Source organism: Panthera leo, chromosome B4 (assembly GCF_018350215.1).
Source record: "Panthera leo isolate Ple1 chromosome B4, P.leo_Ple1_pat1.1, whole genome shotgun sequence".
NCBI classification, from domain to species: Eukaryota; Metazoa; Chordata; class Mammalia; order Carnivora; family Felidae; genus Panthera; species Panthera leo.
The window spans coordinates 44,893,813-44,917,970 of NC_056685.1; the positions used below are offsets into that span (position 1 = coordinate 44,893,813).

General features: G+C 37.7%; 1 protein-coding gene and 1 non-coding gene across 2 annotated transcripts; both read right to left on the reverse strand.

Annotated features, from left to right (window-relative positions):
* Positions 1–8,160: 8,160 nt before the first annotated feature.
* LOC122225698 lies at positions 8,161–8,265 on the reverse strand. The gene has a single exon (XR_006205311.1). It is a non-coding gene; the product is annotated as a U6 spliceosomal RNA (small nuclear RNA).
* An 837-nt stretch (positions 8,266–9,102) lies between these two features.
* Positions 9,103–10,032, reverse strand: LOC122225351 (taste receptor type 2 member 8-like). Its single transcript, XM_042948285.1, has one exon. The coding sequence runs from the start codon at positions 10,030–10,032 to the stop codon at positions 9,103–9,105; it is 930 nt and encodes a 309-aa protein (XP_042804219.1).
* Positions 10,033–24,158: the final 14,126 nt, after the last annotated feature.

Below are 24,158 nucleotides of genomic sequence, written 5' to 3' on the forward strand. Positions count from 1 at the left end.
GCAGGTAAAGCTAGCAATCCCTACATTTCTGATTACTATACACTCATCGTGCAGGTCACTGCATTACAGAGTAAAACACAGGGTTTGTAATTTTCAGAAAACTTGGCAAGCAATATAGAAATCTAACCTTGGTATCATAATTCCCAAGGAAACGTAGGCCTTTCCAGTCATCTCTTGGAATGAAACACACATACTCCAAACTATACATGCCCAAACTGAACTTCTCTAACTTCTTCAAAAGCCTTCTTTTTTTTTTTAATTTTTTTTTTAACATTTATTTATTTTTGAGACAGAGAGAGACAGAGCATGAATGGGGGAGGGTCAGAGAGAGAGGGAGACACAGAATCTGAAACAGGCTCCAGGCTCTGAGCCATCAGCACAGAGCCTGACGCAGGGCTTGAACTCATGAACCGCAAGATCATGAAATGAGCCGAAGTCGGCTGCTTAACCGACTGAGCCACCCAGGCGCCCCTCTTCAAAAGCCTTCTTGAGAGTGTAGAAGAATCTTCAATTTTTTTTTTTTTATTCTTGAGCGAGTAGGGGGACAAGGGAAAAAAGGGGAAATGTTCGCTAAAGCATGGAAATTTTTCCGGAGGATATGAAGATTACTGCATCTTGGCACAAATGCTTAAAATGTATATCTATCTTTAGGATTATCTATTGTGTATATTTCTGCTTTAAGTACAAAACACCTGAGGGATATCTGTTCTGATCATTTGAATTCAACGAGAAAAAATAATTTGATTTATTAATGTCTTCAATGCGGTTGAACCCAAAGTAGTTAGATATCATTCCCACCCCCCACTTTTCTGACTGGGTCTTTCAAGAAAACTAATAGTAGAAAGATTCAAATAATGACATAACTAACCCAAGGGAGGAGATCCTTCCCTGGGGACAGGGACGTGTAAATATAGTCGTGCAAAGAAGATGCTAGTTAGTTAGCTAGTTTGCTAGTTGGAGGATGCTCTGGGACTAATTGAACCTTAGCACTTCACCTTCTAAACACAGACAAATCTACCATAAAGGAGGGACCACCAACAATCTACACATGGTGCAAGGAGAGTTTCACCATCCTGTTTGTTGGTAGCAAAATGCATTCGAAGGAACGTATTTCATGCCCTGAGAACCAGGGATGAAATAAGAGTTTAGGGGATTAACGACACCTCTTTTTCTCCCTCCACCCTCCAGTGTACCCAAAATAAATCTCTTTCTCTATTCTATTGTCTTATGTCGGATTAGTCATTCCATAGACTAGGGAGAATTCACAAAGGCTAGTTCTTAATTTCTCAGACAAATCCAATATCAGTTCTGCAATTATGGCTCCTAGTCCTTTGCAGATCATCTAGTCACAGAAGCCGGAAATCTATGCCAAGCTGAGTTCACTGTTACTCGCTACCAAAACCAGTTAATTTCATGCTCTTAATAGCTCTCAAATCTATGCTTTTTCGCCAAGCCTGTGGCAACTATCTTAGTTCAGACTCTCATCATTTTTGCCACAGCCTGGAAGAATAGTCTCCTTATCATTCACTCGACTTACGATCTTATGCGTTTATAGCAATCCTTTCCCTCAAGTGTGTATATGGTCTTCTTTAGCGAAAACCTGACCGCTATTTTCAGGATAAAGTCCAAATGCATCGATACTTTCATGCTTTATTCCTGGCACTCATCCCTCTTCTGACTCTTGCAAATATTGTTTTAGATACAGTTGCTTCTAGAAAAATGTCCCTCTTGAGGTGCCTGGGTGGCTCAGTTGGTTGAGCGTCCCACTTTGGCTCAGGTCATGATCTCACAGTTCGTGAGTTCCAGCTCCGCGTGGGGCTCTGTGCTGATGAGCCTGGAGCCTGCTTCGGATTCTGTGTCTCCCTCTCTCTCTCTGCCCCTCCCCCACTCGTTCTCTCTCTCTCTCTCTCTCTTTCTCAAAAATAAACATACATTAAAAAAAAAGAAATTGACTTTTCGAAAAATCTTCCTCTTCATCTAAAATTGGATTTGGTGCCTTTTTTTTTTTTCCATCCTGTATCTCTCTAATTATAGTATATTTTGTGCTTTATTATTACTGTTTTGTGGGCTGTCATTTTTTGTATAGAAGCAAAATTCTGATGTTTCACTGTCAAAATCCTCTCAGTAAATGCAAAACCTGACAAGTAGTAAACAATAAAATTTGCTGGATTAGAATAAACACAATCATAGAAAGTTTTAGACATATATAAAAGTAGATAAAAATTAAAATACCAATCATGTGTTAATATTTATACTGATTTCCTTCCAGTATTTTAATATTTAGCTACTCATGAGTTATCATTATACACAGTTATAATCATAATATTTTTGTAATGCTGAGGTCTACTTTTTAATTACTAGCTTTAGAAGCTAAGGCCTTTTATGAGTTTTATAAATTGTCCACAACAATGATTCTAAGAGCCTACTAACATTACATCAGGACCTGTAACACTATTATTTCAAGTAATCCCTTATTATGAGGGTACTTTTATCTCCTTCTTGTTCTACTTTATTTTCTCTGTTATGTACAGTACGGCAATGTTTATCTAAGTATATGTAAATATTACTCTTAGATGAAATTTCAGCCCATGAGATTATGATTTTAAATGTATAAGCATTTTTACATTCTCTGATGCATATTTTCTTTTCTTTTTAAATCTGTATTTTGAGAGAGACACACAGAGAGAAAGAGAGAGAAAACACAAGCGGGGGAGGGGCAGAGAGAGAGGGACAGAGAGAATCCCACACAGGCTCCGCTGGCCCGATGTGCTGAGCCCAATGCCGGGCTCAAACTCTGGAACTGTGAGATCACGACCTGAGCCTAAATCAAGAGTCGATGGATACTTAACCGCCTGAGCCACCCAGGCGCCCCTGATGCATGTTTTTCAATCCAAATTGTTATTGGCCTGTGCAAAGTTACTACCATTAGTTAATAAAAAATACTTAATTTGGGAAGTGGAACATGGTGTTTTTCCATCGTGAAGTATCTGTTCATATTCATAACTTGTTTATTTGAGGAGTGTTAGTGATTTTCTTATGTATTTTCACCAATTCTTTTTATGTTGGAGTTGTAAGCACATTTCCTGTTTCCTATAAAAATGAATGAATGAATGAATGAATGAATGAATGAATCTCAGTTATCATTTGCTTTTTAACTTACTTTAGAAGTTATTAATTCATATTCAAAAATTCATTCATAGTCACCAATGGAATATTGATCAACATCTATACTCTTCTCCTTCCAGACAGAAAATCTTTAATATCTCTTTACTTCCAAACTCTACCCCACGATTTCCACTATTGTGATAACTTGGAACTTAGTTCCAGGATAATACTATTTTGCCTTTCTTTTTTTTTTTTTTTTTTTTAACATTTATTTATTTTTGAGACAGAGAGAGACAGAGCATGAACAGGGGAGGGTCAGAGAGAGGGAGGCACAGAATCTGAAACAGGCTCCAGGCTCTGAGCTGTCAGCACAGAGCCTGACGCGGGGCTCGAACTCACAGACCGCGAGATCATGACCTGAGCCGAAGTTGTCTGCTTAACCGACTGAGCTACCCAGGCGCCCCTATTTTGCTTTCTTTATTAGCTCATCAAACTGCACAGATCTAGTAACAACAGCTTTCTAAACAAAAGTTTTAGTTTTCTCATCTCAAGTACAATACAGTACAAAAAAATCATATTTAAAATTAGCTGGGACACTTAAAAGAGACTTAGGAATAGAGTCAATAAAAAAAAAAAAAACAGAACACCTAAAAGGAAAGAATAACTGTGAAATGTTATTAAATAACCTAAAAGAGGGTTTATGGAAACTAATTTGGATGTTATATTCTTAGAAGGAAATGCAGGGTTGCCTGGGTGGCTTGGTCGGTTAAGTGTCCGACTTCAGCTCAAGTCACGATCTCATGAGCTCTCAAGTTTGAGCCCCATGCCAGTCTCTCTCCTGGCAGTGCAGAGCCCTCTTTGGATCCTCTCTCCCCCTCTCTCCCTCCCCTCCCCAGCTTCTGCCCACTCTCTCTCTCTCTGTCTCCAAAATAATAAACATTTTTTAAAAAGAGAAGGAAATTCAATATGTTTTAGAGAAATCTATAAGTTCAGTGCAAGTCTAGTAAGAATCCCAACAGTATATTTTATGGGATTTGAGAAGTTGATTCTGAAAATCCCTTAGAAGAGTAAATGTTGCAGAATCGATAAGAAACTCAAGAAGAATGAGAGGCCACACATTGGCAGACTGATCTGACATTAACTGTTTAAAAAATAAATTTGAACATAATTATGAGGAACACATACAAAAGTTCATCACGGTTAGCTCTAACTACCAATGTCTTCACACATTTATACCATTCCTGGCCACTGTGGACATTGGAGTTTGCTATCTTTACATAAAGGTACATTACTTAAAAGTTTATTGGCCATCCATTCAAACTAGTCAGATTCCCTACCTCACAAAGTATATGAAAGTAACTAGGAGTTTGAAGATATAACAGTTAAAAAAACATGCATACAAGACAAAAAAAAAAAAAAAAAAAAAAAACTAACAAAAAACAAAACAAACAAATTAGGGAGATATTTTTTAAAAATTGAATGTGAAAGGGGTGTCTGGGTGGCTCAGTCGGTTAAGCGGCCGACTTCGGCTCAGGTCATGATCTCGTGGTCTGTGAGTTCGAGCCCCACATCGGGCTCTGTGCTGACAGCTCAGAGCCTGGAGCCTGTTTCAGATTCTGTGTCTCCCTCCCTCTCTGACCCTCCCCCATTCATGCTCTGTCTCTCTCTGTCTCAAAAATGAATAAACGTTAAAAATTTTTTTTTTTAAAATTGAATGTGAAAGTCCTCTTATGAGCTGAATTCAAAATTCCAGAACTGGGGAGGTTGGTAGGGAATGAATGAAATAAAGGATTAAGAGGACACTTAGGGTGATGAGCACTGAATAATGTATAGAAATACTGAATCATTATATTGTACACCTGAAACGAATATAACACTGCATATTAATTATACTCAATTAAGAAAAACATAAAGAACAAAATCTCAGAACCATAAAAGAAACAAGGGAGAAATTTAGCACATAGAACGGTAAAATAATTCCATGAAAAATAATACCGTATGCAAAATTTTTAAAAAGAAATAATTTATTGGAAAATATTTGCAACATTTGTGACACACAGAGATAATATTCATAATTAATAAGGGAGTCTTATGGGTTCATAAGAAAAAGTTAAATAGTCTTGTTAGAAAAGGGATAAGGTTTATGACAAGACCAATAACTAAATCAAGAAAAATTGTGCAGTATCTCAGTTTCTTTCAAGTTGTAAAGGACGCCATTTGCCCCAAAACAAGCAGTCCATTTGCCTCCACAGAAATTCTGCAAAGTCATAGCTCCACTTCCTTGTCCAACATAATTACCAGACCCAGGGTCTCCTACCCATGATGCTCTGGTCTTTAGGCAACTGGTGACTTTAACTTGGAGTGAGAAAATTGACTTTAGTTCCCTCTACCTACGAAGGCATATCCTAGATTAAGGTCATAAAATCAAATGTGCTGGATGGGAACATAAAGGTGTAATGTTGCTGAAGGTTCTAAGTGTGGAAAATTAGAGACACAATAGTTGAAAGTATAAGTATATTAGTCAAGACAAGAAACAAAACAAAAACAAACACACAAAAAACAACAACAATGAAAATCACATACATGAGCTAAATCTTGCCCACTGATTTCACCCGCACGTATAGATATTAAAAATTCACATTGAGGCAAATCAAACCAATGAAAGAGAAATACTAGCTTGAACACACAAAAGAACAAACCTTCAAGAAAATGCAGGGAATGCAAAGGACACAGAATACTAAATCAATATAACACCCAGCACTGTTGGTAGATCAGAGGAATTTGATAGGCTTTCATAACTATATACCGATAATCTTATCGCATAGTAAAATGGCAAACAGAATCCTTGGAACTTAAAATCACATCTGTCTCTTTAATTATTAGTATAGTCATGCTGAATTAGAGAAGAGACTCTTCTGAATATCAAATTAGTGAGCTGGAAGTTCCAGCCTAATAATTTGTGTAAAATGTTTCAGAAGAAATAAGAAAGAAAAATTCTGACAGGATGTTTGTCCTGATGAGGACACTTGTAAAATAATAATATAATATAAATGTCTATCTGCTGGTATTTTAAAAATACAAGAAGATAAATGAAAAGAAATAATCAAATAATGGGGGAAAACTCTTAGCCAAATAAAACTCTGGATTGAAAGGGTATTCCAAGGGCTAAACTGAGGACATTCTTGAAGCTTTAATAGAAAGAGAACACCCATAATTATAGTAATAATAAAAATTAAAAAAAAAAAACAAATAAGCAAACTCCACAGCTAGATATATTGGAGAAAGTTATAGACTGCAACAATAAAGATCAATGCTTCAAACTTTCAAACACTGTTTGATTCATATACCACAGGAAAAATTACAATTCTCAGGATCAAACTCCTAACTTAGGCTGCTACGAAAGACATCCACAGTCTCTCAACCAGTTTCTAGCTACTGTTTCAGACATTATATCTGTATTGGAGTAAATCAACATAGCATATGCAATTATTCATCTATCAATGCTTTTGTTTTTTTGTTTTTTGTTTTGCTGTAGCACTGTCATAAAGTGTAACTGTGACTATAATAGCTTTTTCTGAGGTCCCTGAGCATTTCTCTGAGTCATTAAACATAAGGGTGGCCTTGGGGACCCCTGACATAGATGCCTACAAAAAAATGAGTCTGCATTAAAATATCTGGTATGATTGACAGCTTTCCTTAGCCAAAAGAGAACCCGAGGGGGACACTGGCTGTTTAACTTTGTTGCAATCATAAAGAAACCAAAGGCAGCAGGAATGCTGGGGAGAAGAACAAGAATCAGCAATGAAACAACCTTTCCCACATCAGGTGTTCAGGCTTGAACAGGATCTGAAAAAGGTAAGAAAAGTTTGATATTAAATGACAGATTTAAACTTTGGTTTTGGTCTGGATTGGACGCGATGTATGCGTGAGTGACTATAGCTGCTGTAGGATCTGCCTAAGGTTTTATCCTGGCAAAAGAAGAACTCAACAAAATAGGGTTGTAGGGGCCATGGGGGAAAGAATAAATTTGCTTTCTGCTTTCATGCTACTGAAGTCCAACTTTTTGAAAATAAGGTGCATTTATATCTCACCTAGACAAAGCTTTTCAAATATTCTACCCTCTTAAAATGTAGGCATCCCATACCTAAATTAAACTGCCCAAGGAAGGAACCAAAAGCAAGTGATCACTTATTATGCTAAGTAAAATAAGTCAGGCAGAGAAAGACAAATACTGTATGTTAGTTATATGTGGAATCTAAAAAAGATGAACATGCAAAAAGAGGGGCTGGGGTTGAGGATACTGAGGAGATGTTGTTTAGGAGTACAAAGTTACAGCTAGTAGATAAATAAGTTCTGGAAGTCTAATGTACGACATAGTGATTATAGCCAACAGCATAACTTATAAACTTCAAATTTGCTAAGAGAGTAGATCTGAATTGCTCTCAACACACCAAAAAGAACTGATAATTATGTAGCATGATAGAGGTGTTAGCTAATGCAACAGTGGTAATCATATTGCAATATATAAATGTATCCAACCAACACTTTGTATACCTCAGACTTACACATGTCAGTTACACGTCAGTTACATCTCCATTTTAAAAAAAATCAGTTCTACCCTATTCTTTTTCTATGATATATTCTATAGGCCTTTAAAACAACTTATTTTTTAAAAAATAAATACATTTTTTCTCATACACCAATGGAAAGTCAAACAGCAAACTGTTGCTTAAAAACTAGAGCATCTATGAGAGAGAAAGGTGAAATAAATAAAATAAATTTTTATTTACTGGGGGTTGGGGGTAGCAAGCAACCTCTGTCAAAACATGAGATTCCTGATAACCCAGAATTAATGAGTAATAATTGGTACCGAAACTGGCACTATACCTGGGGAATAAGAAAAATATAAAACTATTCTGCATTGTGTTTTCTGTATTTTTTTTTCATACAAAATAACCTCTATAGTACCCTAGACTTTGAGCCTTGTATTTTGGGGGGGTAAGAGGCACCAAGCTATTTTATTTGAATGAACAGTACAAATGAAAGAAGTTTTAAAAAAATACGGAGTGCTTCGTGAATGTGTGGATCAACCTTGGGTAGGGGCCATGCTAATCTCTGTATCATTCCAATTTCTAGTAAATGTGCTGCCCAAGTGAACACACCTTGTATTTTCTAAGCCTTGTGTTTTTCCCTCTTATTCATTTATTTGTTTGAAACCACCTTTGCCATATATTTTTAAAAATTTTTAACGTTTTATTTACTTTTGAGATACAGAGAGAGATAGAGCATGAGCAGAAGTGGGGAAGAGAGTGAGGGAGACATGGAATCTGAAGTAGGCTTGGGGTCCAAGCTGTCAGCACAGAGCCTGATGTGGGACTCAAACCCATGGACCATGAGATCATGACCTGAGCTGAAGTCAGACGCTTAACGACTGAGACACTCAGGTGCCCCCAACTTTGGCATATGTTTAAGAAATAGTAGGGTTCTTATGGGCTCTCCAACAGGACTTCTAGGCACATGCTGTGGATGCATCACCAAAAATTCGTCATGTCAGTTCGTTCTATGTTCATCCTTTCCCAAATACCACTTTAAGTCATGGTTAGCCATCAGCCACAGGTAATAAGGTTTTAGGATGTCCAAATATTCATTTCATGAATTCTGGGGGTTTTCTGTCTCTGAGACTTGCTAAACTTAATTTTGTACAGTTGTAATCTAGCCACAAGTAAATTTCTATCTTCCCTAGTCTTTTCTTGTCTCTCATCAAATTCCCATTGCCTTGGTGATATATTCTAATTTTACAATTAATTACATCATCACTATTCTGATGGACACACAGCAAAATCTTTTTCTTTTAACTTATTCGAGGCAGATATTTTCAGTAAGATTCAATGACCTTGTCGCAAAACAGAATAAAGGAAGTGGAGAGGAAGGAAACGTACATGGAGTTCTATTCATTATCTTCACTCTTGACAAAATCGCAGTCATTTCAGGCATGTTTTATGGGTGTGTGGGTTTCCTTAGATGCAGGCACTTCAGCTTCTTCAGGACACAGAGAGAAGCCTGTTTCAATTTGCTGGTCCATAAAATCAGAAGAAATGTATGGCCAGATGGATATAAAAATACTAGTGTATTAGCAAAAATCTTTGCCACCAAACTATCTAGGATGACATAGGCCAAATTCATCATAATAGTGCTCAAATAGTACATAAAGAAGAAGAGTAGGAATGAAATCATAGACTTCATGGCTCTCACGTGAACTTTTGTGATAGGATCCCCACCTCTGCCCTTCACCTGCCTGGTGTGGCTCCATAAGGAACGGATCAAAAGGACAAAGGAAGCCAGAGACACTGCAAAGGGGATGATGAACATTATGTTCAGGAGCATATGAGACAAAAATAACTCATATGTTCTCATTGTGAAACTCACTGTCCAATTTCTTTCCGCGTTTACCTTGTTTTTGATCAGACTCATAAACACTGTATCCTTAAAGGGAAGAGACAAGCAGAAAGAGAAGACTGCAGCCAGTACAATAATGAGAAGCACTTTGTGAATTCTCCATTTTATCCAGAGGAAAATAGGGTTGGAAAAGTTGGCTATCTTGAAGAAATAGAAGACACTGAGGCAGGTGGTACAGGTTGTGCAGAAATAATTGGATCCTGTCCAGAGGATTTCAAAACTTATTAGTTGATTTTTCTTGTTCCATATTTCTTCACAAGGTACATCTACACCTATGCCTAAAATTATTATGCACAACAGAACTATTCTGGAAATAGCTAGGCAGGTACTAATAAAGTCAATTACGAAGAATTTCCAGTTCCTGATCCAGTCAATACGGTTAACCAATATAATGAATCCATTTCCCAGAATCCCCGTTATGAATTCTCCAGCAAACAGTATCATAAATACATTCTTCGATATGCTTGCCATGCCCGCTGATAGTCAAGCTCTCTCTTCAGTACTCCTCTGATTTGTGAATCAAGTGTTATGGATTTATGGATCCAAAGCTTTAATGTTCAATAAGTTTCTTTTTCCTGTACTTTGATATCCACTGGCAAAGAGAAGATTGCCTCCAGGATGCTCCCAAAGTCTTAGTTATCTTTTGGAAAACTACCTTTATTCCTCTCAAGATCCCAGCTACTGATTTTTCAAGGCAAATAGCATATTACCTGCTGCTGTCGCACTGCTTGTAATTTGTATGCAAAGCTATTCATTAAGATCTGAATCCTGGTTTGTTAAAACACAAACCAGATCTTGATTTTTACATATTTTTTACAACATCTTTTTTTTCTTTTAAGATTTAGACGTTTTTGATTCACTCACCTCAGTTATGAGCTAGAAACCTGAAAACCCAATCTAAAAAATATGGTGACTCCGGTCTGGGTGCTCTGAGAGGCAAGCAAATTACCAGGGGAAATGCCCCAATGGGAAACGAAGGAGTGAGCAGGAGAAGGTTGGGGGAGTTGTTCTACCAAATGCAAGTCTGAGTTCTGTGGAAGGAGAAGGAAGGAAAGGAGGTAGACCTTGGGTAGCGGAGCTATCCTAAAAGAGGTTCAAGAAAATCGGTGGGAATTTGCAAGTCCATGGCGCCCATCAGAGGTGGCCTGAGTCTCCCAGGAGTGGTCCTGCCATCGAATCTCTGCCCAGATCAATCTTGGGCGGCGAGCCGCTCATAGAAGGGGTTGGGGTGATGGGTTGCAGAGCACAGGGACACGAGCCTGCCAGCTGTTGGGGAAATAAAATTAAAAGCAAAATCTCCTGCTAACGCAGAAAACCTCTCTGCCAAGGAAGTAGAGAGAGAAAAGAGTTTCATTATCGGACAAAGCATTAAACCAGAATCTGATGCATCATCTCACAGGAAATTTACAAAAACAGAAAGAAATCTCACCCTTTTATATAGTGCAAACAGATACAATCCGTTACATACATGTTCTCAAGGTAAACAAGAACTAGTCCAGCAGTAGGAAAACTGGGCAGCACTATTTAATACAGGTGGTTTGTCCTAAATTTACCTGGTATTGGGTTGACCATCTGTGTTAGTTAATTGGCTTTATACAAAGGAAAAAATAAATTCATATATTTATGACAGGAGGCAGTTTTGCAATGTGGAGTCAGGCACTAGCTGAAGTTAGACTCTGGTCCTGTAATCGAAACTGGGAGATAGGGGTGCTTATTTCTAACAGGGAGAATTAAGACACTTGTTTTCATTTGTATTTGCCCTTAGGTAGCCGGTTAGGTTCCCCTGAGTCAGATTTTTTAGAGGCACATTTTCCTAACCACCACAGGCAGCAAGTATCTTAATTTACAAAGTTTACCTTCACCTACTCACCTCACCAATACATATTATGTATAAATTACTCAAAGTTTACGTAAATACAGAAAATCTGCTGTCCGAAGTTACACCAGGATTTCTTGGAGTCTAGGGCAGCTGTGAAATGTGGCTGCAAGTGCTTTAACTCTCTCCTTTGAGATCTGGGGTCTGCCATCCCTCTCCTTGAACCTGAGTGGGCTTGTGACTGCCTCGCCCAATATATTACAGTGGAAATGACATTATAGGAGCTTTCAGCTGTCCTAAAAAAAAAGCCATGCAGTTTTCGTGTTAATCACTAGAACATTTTCTCTGAGAGTCCTGAGGGGTCTATCAGAAGTTTGACAAATCTGAGACGAGTCTGTGGGGAGGAAACCCAACCCACATGAACAGGATACATGTAGGTAATCTGGTTAAACACTCAAACTGAGCCCGGATTTTTAATCACCCCACTGCAGTGACAGATCTGTGAGTGAAGAATCTGCTTGGCGATTCCAGCCTCTTGCATTTGAGCCACATTCAGCTGCTGGAGTCTTCTGAGGTTGAAGCCCCAGACATTTTGGAGCAGAGATAGGCTGTCCTGCTGTGTCCTGTCTAAATTCCTGACTCACAGCATCTGGGAGCATAATAAGATAGTTGTTGTTTTGTACCACTAAATTTTGGATATTTTATTATTTATTTATTTATATTTTATTTTTTTCATGTTTATTTATTTTGGGAGAGAGAGACAGAGTGGGAGAGGGGCAGAGAGAGGGGGAGACCCAGAATCCGAAGCAGGCTCCAGGCTCCGAGCTGTCAGCACAGAGCCCGGTGCAGGGTTTGAACCCACGAACCGCGGGATCATGACCTGAGCTGGAGCCGGATGCTTAACTGACTGAGCCACACAGGTGCCCCAAGAATTTTGGATATTTTAAAGAGCAATATGTATCCAGAACAAAATGACTTAGCATATAGATAGAAAAAGTCTTTTATTTTTCCAGCTGCCCATCTGTCTCTTTCCCCCAACACAAATAACATAACTTTTGTGAGACAAAATTACAATACTTAAAAGATAGGCAAAGGATTTGAACAGACATTTCTACAAGGAAGACATAAAAATGATCAATAGCACATGAGCAAATACTATACATTACTTGTCATCAGGGAAATGCAAATTCAAACCATAATGACCAGAATTCAAAAGGCAAGTAATAGCGAGTGTTGGCCAGAATGTGGAGAGATGAGAACCTCATATACTGAGAGTATAAAATAGTCCTGCTGCTTTGGAACACAGTCTAGCAGTTCCTCAAGAGATTAAACACAGAGTTACCATGACCCAGGAATTCCATACCTAGGTATAAACCCAAGAGAAATAAAACACATGTTCACACAAACACTTGTGTATGAATTTAAAAAAAAATTTTTTTTTCATGTCTATTTATTTTTGACAGAGAAAGACAAAGCATGAGCAGGGGAGGGTCAGGCAGAGAGGCATAATGAGAATCCCAAACAGTCTCTGTCCTGTCGACACCGAGCTTGATGCAGGCTCGAACCCACGAACTGTGAGATCATGACCTGAGCCGAAATCGAGAGTCAGATGCTGAACCGACTGAGCCACCCAGGCGCCCTTGTGTTATGAATTTTTATAGCAGCATTATTTGTAGTAGCCAAATGATGGAAACAACTCAAATGTTCATCAGGGGACAAATGCATAAACCAGATGTGCTCTATCCATATAATGGAATATTGTTCTGCCATACAAAGGGGCAGAGTACTGATACATGCTACAACATGGATGAACCTTGAGAGCATTATGCTAAGTGAAAGAAACCAGTCACAACAGACCACATATTATATGATTCTAATATGAACTAAGTTTAAAATAGGAAAATCTATAGTTACAGGGAATAGATAAGTGGTTGCTTAGAGCTGGGGTGGGGTGGGTGGGGAATGATGAGAAGACAGGGAGATGTTTAGGGAGCTAAAGGGTACAGGTCTCTGTGAGGTGATAAAAATGTTCTAAAATTGACTGGTGAGGGTTGCACGTATCTGTGAGAATACTAAAACCTTTCAAATGTACACTTAAATGAGTGAGTTGTATGGCATGTGAATTATATTTCAATGAAACTATTTAAGAAAAAAAGATACAGGAGCGCCTGGGTGGCTCAGTTGGTTACGCGTGTCCGACTTAGGCTCAGGTCATGATCTCATGGTTTTTGGGTTCGAGCCCCGCATCAGGCTCTGTGCTGGCAGCTCAGAGCCTGCAGCCTGCTTCAGATTTTGTGTGTGTGTCTCTTTTTGCTCCTCCCCTGCTCACACTCTGTCTCTCTCTCTCAAAACTAAATAAAAGATTTTAAAAAAGGATATAGGGGTACCTGGTGGGGCTCAGTCAGTTGAGTGTCCAACTCCTGATTTCTGCTGCGGTCATGATCTCACAGCTCATGAGATTGAACCCAGTGTTGGACTCTGTGCTGAGTGCAGAGACTGCTTCGGATTCTCTCTCTCCCTCTCTCTCTCTGCCCCTTCCCTGCTCTCTCTCTCTCTCTCTCTCTCAAAAATAAATAAACATTAAAAAAAAGAAAAAAGATATATAAGATGTTTTCCTTATAAACCAGGAGTATAATATCTGTGTATATTTTTCATAACTTTCTTCTACATTGGAGTGATCCTATTTGCTTAATTATGTTTAATTCTGATCTATAAATAAAAATTCTTTATTTCTGGGTTATAAATAAAAATATCAAAAACCATATTAATTTCACTTTTGCTGACTCTATTATGAAGGAGCTTTTTACTGCTCATATGAAGCATGATAGGATAGGCTATGCTGTAACATCCAAAATGTCAGTTTCGTACAAGTTTCATTTCTGGGTTCACATTCCATAACCAATTTAGTTTAAAATTGCAGGGTGGAGTAGGGGAAGTTCTCCTCCATGTAATCTCCCAGAAATGCAGGCTACTGGAATGTAACACCCAACATGTGGCCTTCAAATTACTTTCCTGGGAAAGAGAGGGACAAGGAAGTTCATGCTCAACCTCTTAAATAAATCAGTCCCAAAGTGACACATAAGTTTGCTTCAAGCCTATTGGCCTGAACAAATCACAAACCCCATACTAATTGCAAGGGCCTGGGAAATCTGAGATAGCTCAGAGATGTTCAATGTCTCTTCCACGGTTCACACTTGTAGTCATAAAATACAATCTCACTCCCTCCTCAGTGGTGTAGAACACATTTAACTCCTCTCCCCAAGAAAGATAACCCAAAGACCAAAGCTCAAATACCTACAGCTCAAATTCTAACATCTCTGGTCTGGACTTGGCACCTTTTGACATAGAGATTTGTAAAGTAAAACAACAGATAAGAGAGTTCTTATCCACTCTCCCCTCTACACATCCAGTGCTCAATAGTGACGTAGGGACAGGTTAGCTGAAAATAAACAAGCATCTTTATTCATTGTGCCTTATTGTTCTCAGACATGTTCATTTCTTTGTTTTGTTTTCCTAATACATTCCTCTAATAGAGACGATCTTAATGGTCATATGGGAATCAAATCATGAGATCATGACCTGATTACAAATCAAGAGCTGGAGACTTAACCGACTGAGCCACCCAAGTGCCCTTCTTATTAGAGAGTTTTAAGAATTCTTTATAGACATGCCTGGGTGGCTCAGTCAGTTAAGCCTCCAACTCTTTTTTTTTTTTTTTTTGGTAAGTTTTATTTATTTATTTGTTTTGAGAGAACATCCCAAGCAGGTTCTGCACTGTCAGCGCAGAGCCCAACTCAGAGCTCAATCCCAAGAACCATGAGATCATGACCTGAGCCAAAATCAAGAGTCGGACGCTAAACTGACTGAGCCACCCAGGTGCCCCAAGCCTCCAACTCTTGATCTCGGCTGAGGTCATGATCTCGCAGTTAGTGAGTTCAAGCCCTGAGTTGGGCTCCTCAATGTTAGCATAGGGCCTGCTTGAGATTCTCTTTCTCTATCTCTGCCCTTCCCCCTCCCCTGCTTTCTCTAGCATGAGCACACTCTGTCAAAATAAATAAACACACAAAAAATGTTTTTTAAAAATTCTTTACATATTTTAGATAACAGTGAATTGTGAATATAGATTCCTATTTTTGGCTTGCCTCTTTATTCTCTTAACAATGTCATTTATTTTTTAATTTTTAATTTTTTTTAAGTTTATTTATTTTGAAAGAGTGTGTGAACAGGGGAGGGGCAGAAAAAGAAGGAGAGAGGGAGTCCCAAGCAGGCTCTGCACTGTCAGCACAGAGCCTGAAGCAGGGCTTGAACCCATGAACCTTGAGATTATGAGCTTGGTCAAGATCAGGAGTTGGATGCTAAACCAGCTGAACCATCCAGGTGCCCCTATTTTTTTAATTTTTAAATTTCAACTTTATTTGCCAATTCAAGTATAACTGACAAATAATATTGTAAGATATTTCAGTTGTACATCATGGTGATTTTATATACATATATATTGTGAGAGAATTTCTCCCATCTAATTAATTAACATATCCATCGTCTCACATACTTCTATTTTTTGAGGCTTTTTCATGAAAATATTTAAGTTCCACTCGCTCAGCACATTTCAATGATACAATACAGTGTTATCAACTATAGTCACCATGTTTTACATTAGATCCCCAGAATTTATTAATCTTACAGCTCGAAGTTCATGCAGTATTTGTCCTTTGCTTTCTGGCTTATTTCACTTAGCATAATGCCCCCAAGGTCCAACCATGCAGTTGCAAATGACAAGACAGCCTTTTTCATAGCTAAATAATAGCCCATCGTTTGTATATACCATGTCTTTATCCATTCATCCATTGGTAAACACTTAGGTTTCCATATCTTAGCTATGGTGAATAATGCTGCAAAAAACAAAGGGGTACAAATATCTCTTTGATGTCCTTAACAATGTCTTCTAAAAATAAGTTCAATTATCGCTTATTTGATTTATCTAGAAAATGGTTGCTTAATCCAAGGTCATAAAGATTTTCTCTTATATTTTCTAGAAGTTTTACAATTTTAGGTTTTATATAATCCAGTCATTTATTTTTTAATTTTTAATTTTTTTAAGTTTATTTATTTTGAGAGAGTGTGTGAACAGGGGAGGGGCAGAGAAAGAAGGAGAGAGGGAATCCCAAGCAGGCTCTGCACTGTCAGCACAGAGCCTGAAACAGGGTTTCTATAATCCAGGTTCTATAATCCAGTTAGAGTACACTTTTGTACGTGTTGCAAGGTGTAGTTGTTTGTTTTTTTATCTTTTGCATATGGATATTTAATTGTTCTTATACGTTAGTTGAAAAGAAAATCTTTCTTCACTGAATTGTCTTTTTACATGAATTGTTAATACATGTAAGTCTCTTTCTTAGTTATCTATTCTGTTCTATTCTGTTTGTGTATTTTTACACCAATACCACATTGTCTCAATCAGTGTAGATTTATAAGTCTTGACATCAGGTAGAGTAAGTCTTCCAGATTTGTTTTACCTTTTCTTTTGTTTGTTGGTTTGTGTTTGTTACTCTGTTTCTTTGCATTCCCATATATTTTTTAGAACTAGCATGTTAATTTCTACAAGAAAAGTCTGCTGGAATTTTATCAGGATTGCACTGAATCAATTTAAGCAAAAATGACATCTGAAAAAATACTGTGGGGGCACCTGGTGGCTCAGTTAAGCATCCGACTTCGGCTCAGGTAAGCATCCGACTTCGGCTCAGGTCATGATCTCATGGTTTGTGAGTTCAAGCCCCGTGTCAGGCTCTGTGCTGACAGCTCGGAGCATGGAGCCTGCTTCGGATTCTGTGTCTCCGTCTCTCTTTGCCCCTCCCCCATTTGTGCTCTGTCTCTATCAAAAATAAATAAAATGTAAAAAAAAAATTTTTTTTAAATACTGTGTTTTCCAATGATAAATAATATATAGCTTTTAACTTACTTGAATGTATTGTAATTTTCAGTGTACATATTTTTAACACTTTTTATTATGTTTGTCTTTAAGTATTTCATATTTTTATGATATTGCAAATGATAGTTGTTTTTTTTTAATTTCACTTTCTGATTGTTGTTGCTGGTATATAGAAATATAATTATTTTTACGTGTTGATCCTTTATCCTACAACCTTGTCACACTCACTTATTAGTTTTAGTAGTTTTTTTTATTTTGGGTCTTTTTGTTTTTTTGTTTTGCAGATTCCATGGAATTTTCTACTTAGATGGTCATGTCATCTGTAAGTAAAGACAGTTTTATTTCCTCTTGTAGAATATGGATTCCTTCTTTTTTTTCCTTGCCTTATTGCACTGGCTATAACCTTCAGTATCGTGTTAATTAGAAGTATTGACAGTGAATTTTCTTGCTTTGTTTGGATATTAGGACAACGTGGTCAGTTTTCCTCTATTAAATATGCATTTAGCTCTGGCTTTTTCTTTGGTTGTCTGTATCAAGTTTAGAAACGTCTCATCTAGTCCTAGTTTACTGGGAGGTTTTTATCAATAGAACTTGGGTTTTATCAAATGATTTTTTTGCACCTATTGAGATAACCATGTGATTTTTCTTCTTTAATCTGTTAGTATGATGACATACATTGACTTTTCTAATATTAAACTAACTTTACATCTTTTGATAAACTCTACTGTGTATTGATATATTATCCTTTTTATATGTTGATGTATTTGATTTACTTTTTGTTGAGGATTTTTGCATCTATGTCCATAAGTAACTATTGTCTATAATTTCTTTCTGGTGATATCTATGTCTGTGTTTTTTTAATGGTAATGTTGGCCTCATAAGTGAGTTGGGAAATACTTCTTGTATTCTATTTTCAGGAAGATATTGTGTAGAATTATTATTATCCTTTTTCAAATATTTGGCAGAATTTGCGAGTGAAATCATCTGGGCTTAGAGTTTTCTATTTTAAAAGATTTTAAATTATAAGTTTAACTTCTTTAATAAATGTCTTTTCAGGTTATCTATTTTTCCTGGAGTGAGTTTTCATATTTTATATAGCTCAAGGAATTGACCCATTTCATTTAAGTTGTCAAATAATGGGCAAGAGTTGTTTGTAGTATTACTCTGTTTAATGTCAGTAGTCTGAGGATATCTTCTTTTTTAATTCCTAATATTGATAATTTGTGTCTCCTTTTTTTTCTTTATCAATCTAGCTAGTATTTTATGAATTATATTGATATTTTCTAAAAAACTAATTTTTTGTTTTATTGGGTTTTTTCCTTTTGTTTTACTGTTTTCAATTTCATTGATTTCTGAACTTTTAAAAAATTATTATCATTTCCTACCTCAACTTTCTTTGGGCTTAATTTGCTCTTCTAATTTACTTGTTTTTTAAGTTGTAATCTTAGCCTATTGGTATAAGACCTTTCTTCTTGTCTAATATATGAATTTTCTGTAATAAATTTCCCTCGAAGCACTAGTTTAACTGCAACCTTCTAATTTTGATGTGTTTTTTTTACTTCAAAATGTTCATAATTTCCCTTGAGTCTTTATCTTTGATGTATTTAGAAGTATGTTGTTCTATTTTAAATATTTACGGTATCCAGATTCTTTTTGTCTTATTATTTTTTCATTTAAACCTTACAGTCAAATAACATACTTTGTATAATTTTAATTATTTTATTTGCTTTTTAAGGCTTGTTTTACAAGCCAGAATATGTCTACCATGGTGAAGTTTCCATGTGCAAATGAAACATGCATTCTGCTGTTGTTGGAGAGAATATTTTATTAATGCCCATTAAACCAAGTTAATAGTGGTGTTTCAGTCTTTAATGTCCTTACTAATTTTCTGTGTACCTACTCTATTGATTACTGAATGAAGACTGTTGCAGTTTCGAAGTGGATTGTGGGTTTGCTTTTTTCTCCTTTCAGTGCTATCAATTCATACTTCATGTATTGTGTAATTCTCTAGCTACATGTGTACGTGATTAAGACCTTTATGTCTTCTCAGGAATTGACTTTTTGTCATTTTTTATTTTTTATTTTTTTATTTTTTTAATTTTTTTTTAACGTTTATTTATTTTTGAGACAGGGAGAGACAGCATGAATGGGGGAAGGTCAGAGAGAGAGGGAGACACAGAATCTGAAACAGGCTCCAGGCTCTGAGCTGTCAGCACAGAGCCAGACGCGGGGCTCGAACTCACGGACCGTGAGATCATGACCTGAGCCGAAGTTGGATGCCCAACCAACTGAGCCACCCAGGCGCCCCAGTTTTTGTCATTTTTTAAATATTCTATCCTTAGTATTTTTTCTTGTTCGGAAGTCTGTGTTATGTGATATTAGTACAGCTTCTTCAGTTTATCTTTATTGACGTTTTCATGGTACCACCTTTTCCATGTTTTTATTGTCAACTTACGTACGTCAACTTATTTATATTAAAGTGAGGTTTTTTATTTTTTTATTTTTTTAATTTATTTTTTTCCCCAATATATGAAGTTTATTGTCAAATTGGTTTCCATACAATGCCCAGTGCTCATCCCAAAATGTGCCCTAAAGTGAGGTTTTTTTAGACAGCACATAGTTGGATCTTGTTTTTTCTCTAATCAATCTGACAATCTCTGTTTTCTTTCTTGGTTTGTTTAGACCATTTATATTAAATGTGTCAGTATATTAGTCTTTAAATATATCAATTTATTATTTTTTAGATTCATTCCCTCTGGGTTTGATTCCACTGCTCTTGATTTCCTGTCCTTTAAAAATATTAATTGTTTTTAATCTTCCATTTTATCTATTAGCTTTTTGGTTTTAGTAATTGAGCACCCAGGCTGGTTTATGCAAACCAGCCCCACAGTCTTTTCCGCCCTCTATCTAGTTTGCATCTCCTGTGAGGGTTCCAGTCAGAGCTTCACCCAAGAGCTCATGGCGACTTACTACTGCCCCCTAGAGGACTGAGGAAGTCGCTAGCAGGAGCCAGGTCTGCTCTGCCAGGAAGTACTTTGTGTTAATGACCCCTCAGAGAATGAATATCTTGAGGTGAATCTGGAGTCGCTTAGTCTCTCAACCTCTCCTTTCCTCACCAGAAAAAAAAAATGGGGACAATAATGCCTCACACACAGGATTGTGGTGAGAACCAAACAAGATAGTAGCACATGTGAAACCTTATGCTTTGGGATATTCATAGTAGTAATAGGAGATAGAAGTAGTAATAGTTGTTGCTTTTATTACTATTACCTACAATTCTCCTTCAGGATCCTGCTGGGGTTAGGATACTGTTTGCAGGAAGATGCTCCCTTTGACTCAGAATAGCCAGCAGGCTCAAAGGGCTTATGAGGAACTGAAGCCTTGGTTAGGGGCCTCCTGGACTAACGCTTCATGACTCACCATGATACTTGGTCTGAAATTCAGCCCTGTGCTAGGACACAAAACAGCATGTTGAGGGTTCAGTAAAGCATTGTTTGGCTCTTGCCCAGATGACAAACCTGCAACCTTGTGCCAGGAGAGGAGTCCCTTCAACCATCTAGTGAAACTAGAATTTCTCCCCTCCCCCCTCTGAAAGGTGGATAAATGGTGCTTATGGTAAGAAGTCCATGCAACACAATTTCACAAAGGACATTTTCAATGTTTCCTTGCTTCTTCACTCCCAGTTTCTTCTTCTGGCATTCTCTCTAGGGGCATCTCATTGCATGGTCCAGGATTTTTTTTTTTTCTTACTTCTTTCTTACTTCTTTTCTTACTTCTCCCCCCCCCCCCCCCCCACCGCCATTCTCTTCCTCCCAGTGCTCCTTCTGTTGGCTCTCAACTTATCAGATGCTAGGTTTGAGGTTCTTTACTGCATATGAATGAAAAAACACAGTAGCTAAAATAGAGAGCGAATGATTTTGGCCTCATTGGCAGCATGCCCATAACCTGGTCACCTAGGCTAGGCAGCCACAATGACTGGGTATCTTTCACTGTAACTCAAAAAGACCCTGGTTATATGCTCATCAGGTCTATATGGTTATAATGTTCTTTGGTGAGCAAGCCCCCAAATGTCTGGATTGTGCATTCTATGGGAGAGACTGAAAAGTCAGGTTCTAGACTTCACCCATTAAGTGAAAAAATGGAAGGAGTAGCCCATTTTAGAGTTGATTCCATTCTGGTTTATGCACCTTGGGAATAGCTATTTTCCTAGCTCCTTGCCCCCTTTTGGCTTTTCTTTTTAGTTTTCGTGGACCTGGAAGGCTTATAGAGGGAATGTCCTTGGAATTTTTATTCTGTTCCAGTCTGACCAGTTCACATATAAAGGCACAGTATTGAATTCTCCCTGACACCCTCAAAGAAAGGTGGTGTAGGGGGCTCTGAGCATACTCCTGGTTGTGAGATCTTCCAGACTTTCTGCACTTGGCAGATTAGAGACTTGTGGTGAGAGCATATTCGATTCTATGTATGCTTTTTGTTTCAGATATACCTCTCTAAAAAAGATTTAGCTTGGAATGGGAACAATATAAAGATGGTGAAGATATTATTGCAAGAAAGTAATTTGACCTGTTCTTTTTTTGTTTGTTTGTTTATCTACACATAATCAACAACTAAATTACTATCACTCAACAAATATCAACATGTGAGAACTTGAGCACAATCCCAGAATCGACCACTGCCCTAGAGCCCACCACCACCACAAGGCCAACTACTACCCAAGGACCAACTACAGACCCAGGGCTGTCCACCAGCCCAGAATTCACCAACACTTTACAGACAACCAATGACCATGAGTCAACCTTCCCAGAGTTGACAAATGCCCTATAGTTGACCACTGCCTTAGAACTGACCACTGCCCTTCAGAGTTGATCATGGATCTAGAGCTGACCAACCCCCCCCGAGATGACCACATGTCCAGAGTCCACCACTGTCCTGCAGTCAACCACTGCTCCCGTATGCACCACTTCTCGAGAGTCAACCACGGCCCTAAAGTCGACCACTTCTCTAGACTCAACCACTGCTCCAGAGTTGACCACTACCCTGGCACCAGCCACGGTTCTTCAGTTGACCAATGCTCCTGAGTCAACCACTGCCCATGAACTGACCACTTCCCCTGAGTCCACCACTTGTCTGGAGTCCACCACCATCCCAGAGTATTCGAGGTTGTTGCAAATGGCAAGCTTTTGTTTCTTCATTTTTTATGCCAAAGTATTGGCACATCTTGCAGTTGATTTCTAGGTTTATACCACTGTGGTCAGAAAAGATGTTTGACGTGATTTCAATCTTCTTAGTTTTATCAAGACTTGTTTGTGGCCCCGCTTTGGCTCTATCCTGGAAAATATTCCATGTACATTTGAGAAGAATGTGTATTCTGTTTCCTTTGGATGGAATGTTTTGTATATGTCTGTAAGTCCATCTGTTCTTTTATGGTAAGTCTGTTGACAGCAAGTTCTGTTAGCTTTCTTTCATCTGAGGAACTGATTGATTTCCTCTTCCTCTTCAGTACTGAAGGATGTTTTCACTGGATATAGCATCCTGGATTGATAGTTGTTTTAATAATTTAAAAGTATTCTGCTACTCTTCTGGTCTTCATGGTTTCTTTCTTTTTAAAAAAAAATTTTTTTTCATGTTTATTTAATTTTGAAGGAAAGAGAAACAGAGTGTGAGTGGGGGAGGGGCAGAGAGAGTGAGAGACACAGAATCCGAAGCAGACTCCAGGCTCTGAGCCATCAGCAGAGCGCAATGCAGGGATTGAGCTCACAAACAGCGAGATCATGACCTGAGCCAAAGTTGGACATTCAACCGACTGAGCCACCCAGGTGCCCCTGGTCTTCATGGTTTCTAATGATACTTCCACTGATATTCAGATTGTTTTCCCCTATAAGTAACATTATTTCTATGTCATTGCTTTCAAGATTTTTTCTTCATCTTTAATTATCAGAAATTTGACAATGGTGTTTCTTGGTGTAGATTTCCTTATGCATATCCTGGTTGGGCTTTGCTCAGCTTTTCAAGCCTATAAGTTTATGGTTTTTGGCCAAATTTGAAAACTTCTCAGACATTATTTCTTTGAGTACATTTTCAGGCCCATCCTCTTTCTTCTCTCTTCCTGGGACTCAGATGACATAGACCTTAGATTATTTGTTATGGTCTCTCACGTCCTTGAGGGTCTACCCATGTTTTTTAATTATTTTATCTTGTGTTCTTCAGATTATATGATTTCCATTGATTCATACTCAAGAGCACTGACTCTTTTCTCTGTCACTTCCTTTCTGCTATTGATTAAACTTCAGATTTTTTAATTTTTAAATTTCAGATTTATATTTTTAGCTCAAAAATTCATATTTCATTCTTTTATATAGGTTCAATTTCTCTGCTGAGAAGGTATTTTCTTTCCATGTATTTTGAAAGTGCCTACTTTTATCTCAGAGAGGATAGCTATAGCAATTGCTCCAAAGTCTTTGATCATGTCTATGTATAAATTTTTTGAGAGTCAGCATTCATTGATGGTTTTACCCCTTGAGAATTGCTCAGGGTTTTTTGTTTGTTTGTTTGTTTGTTTTTAATGTACAGGGATTTGCTCTGTTTCTAACTGCCAAAAGGTTTTATAAGGAAAATTTTGGACATCAGAGAATAGAGACACCCACGCTAAATCTTGATCTATCCCCTGGTAGCAAATGGCAGGGGAGTTTGTCCCACGAACACATTTTCCTTCTTGCAATTTTCCCCTGGATGGTTCTCTCTGGCCCTTATGAGACAAGGTAGAAGTGTTTAACACCATACTACACACACAGATATAAAAATAACAAAAATAAGGGCATTGAGTAGTTCCAAAAGGTCCCACTCAACAAAGTTCAACTT

Coding starts and splice junctions, on each gene's coding strand:
- LOC122225351 (XM_042948285.1), bottom strand. CDS start 10,032: ATGGCAAGCATATCGAAGAATGTATTTATGATACTGTTTGCTGGAGAA.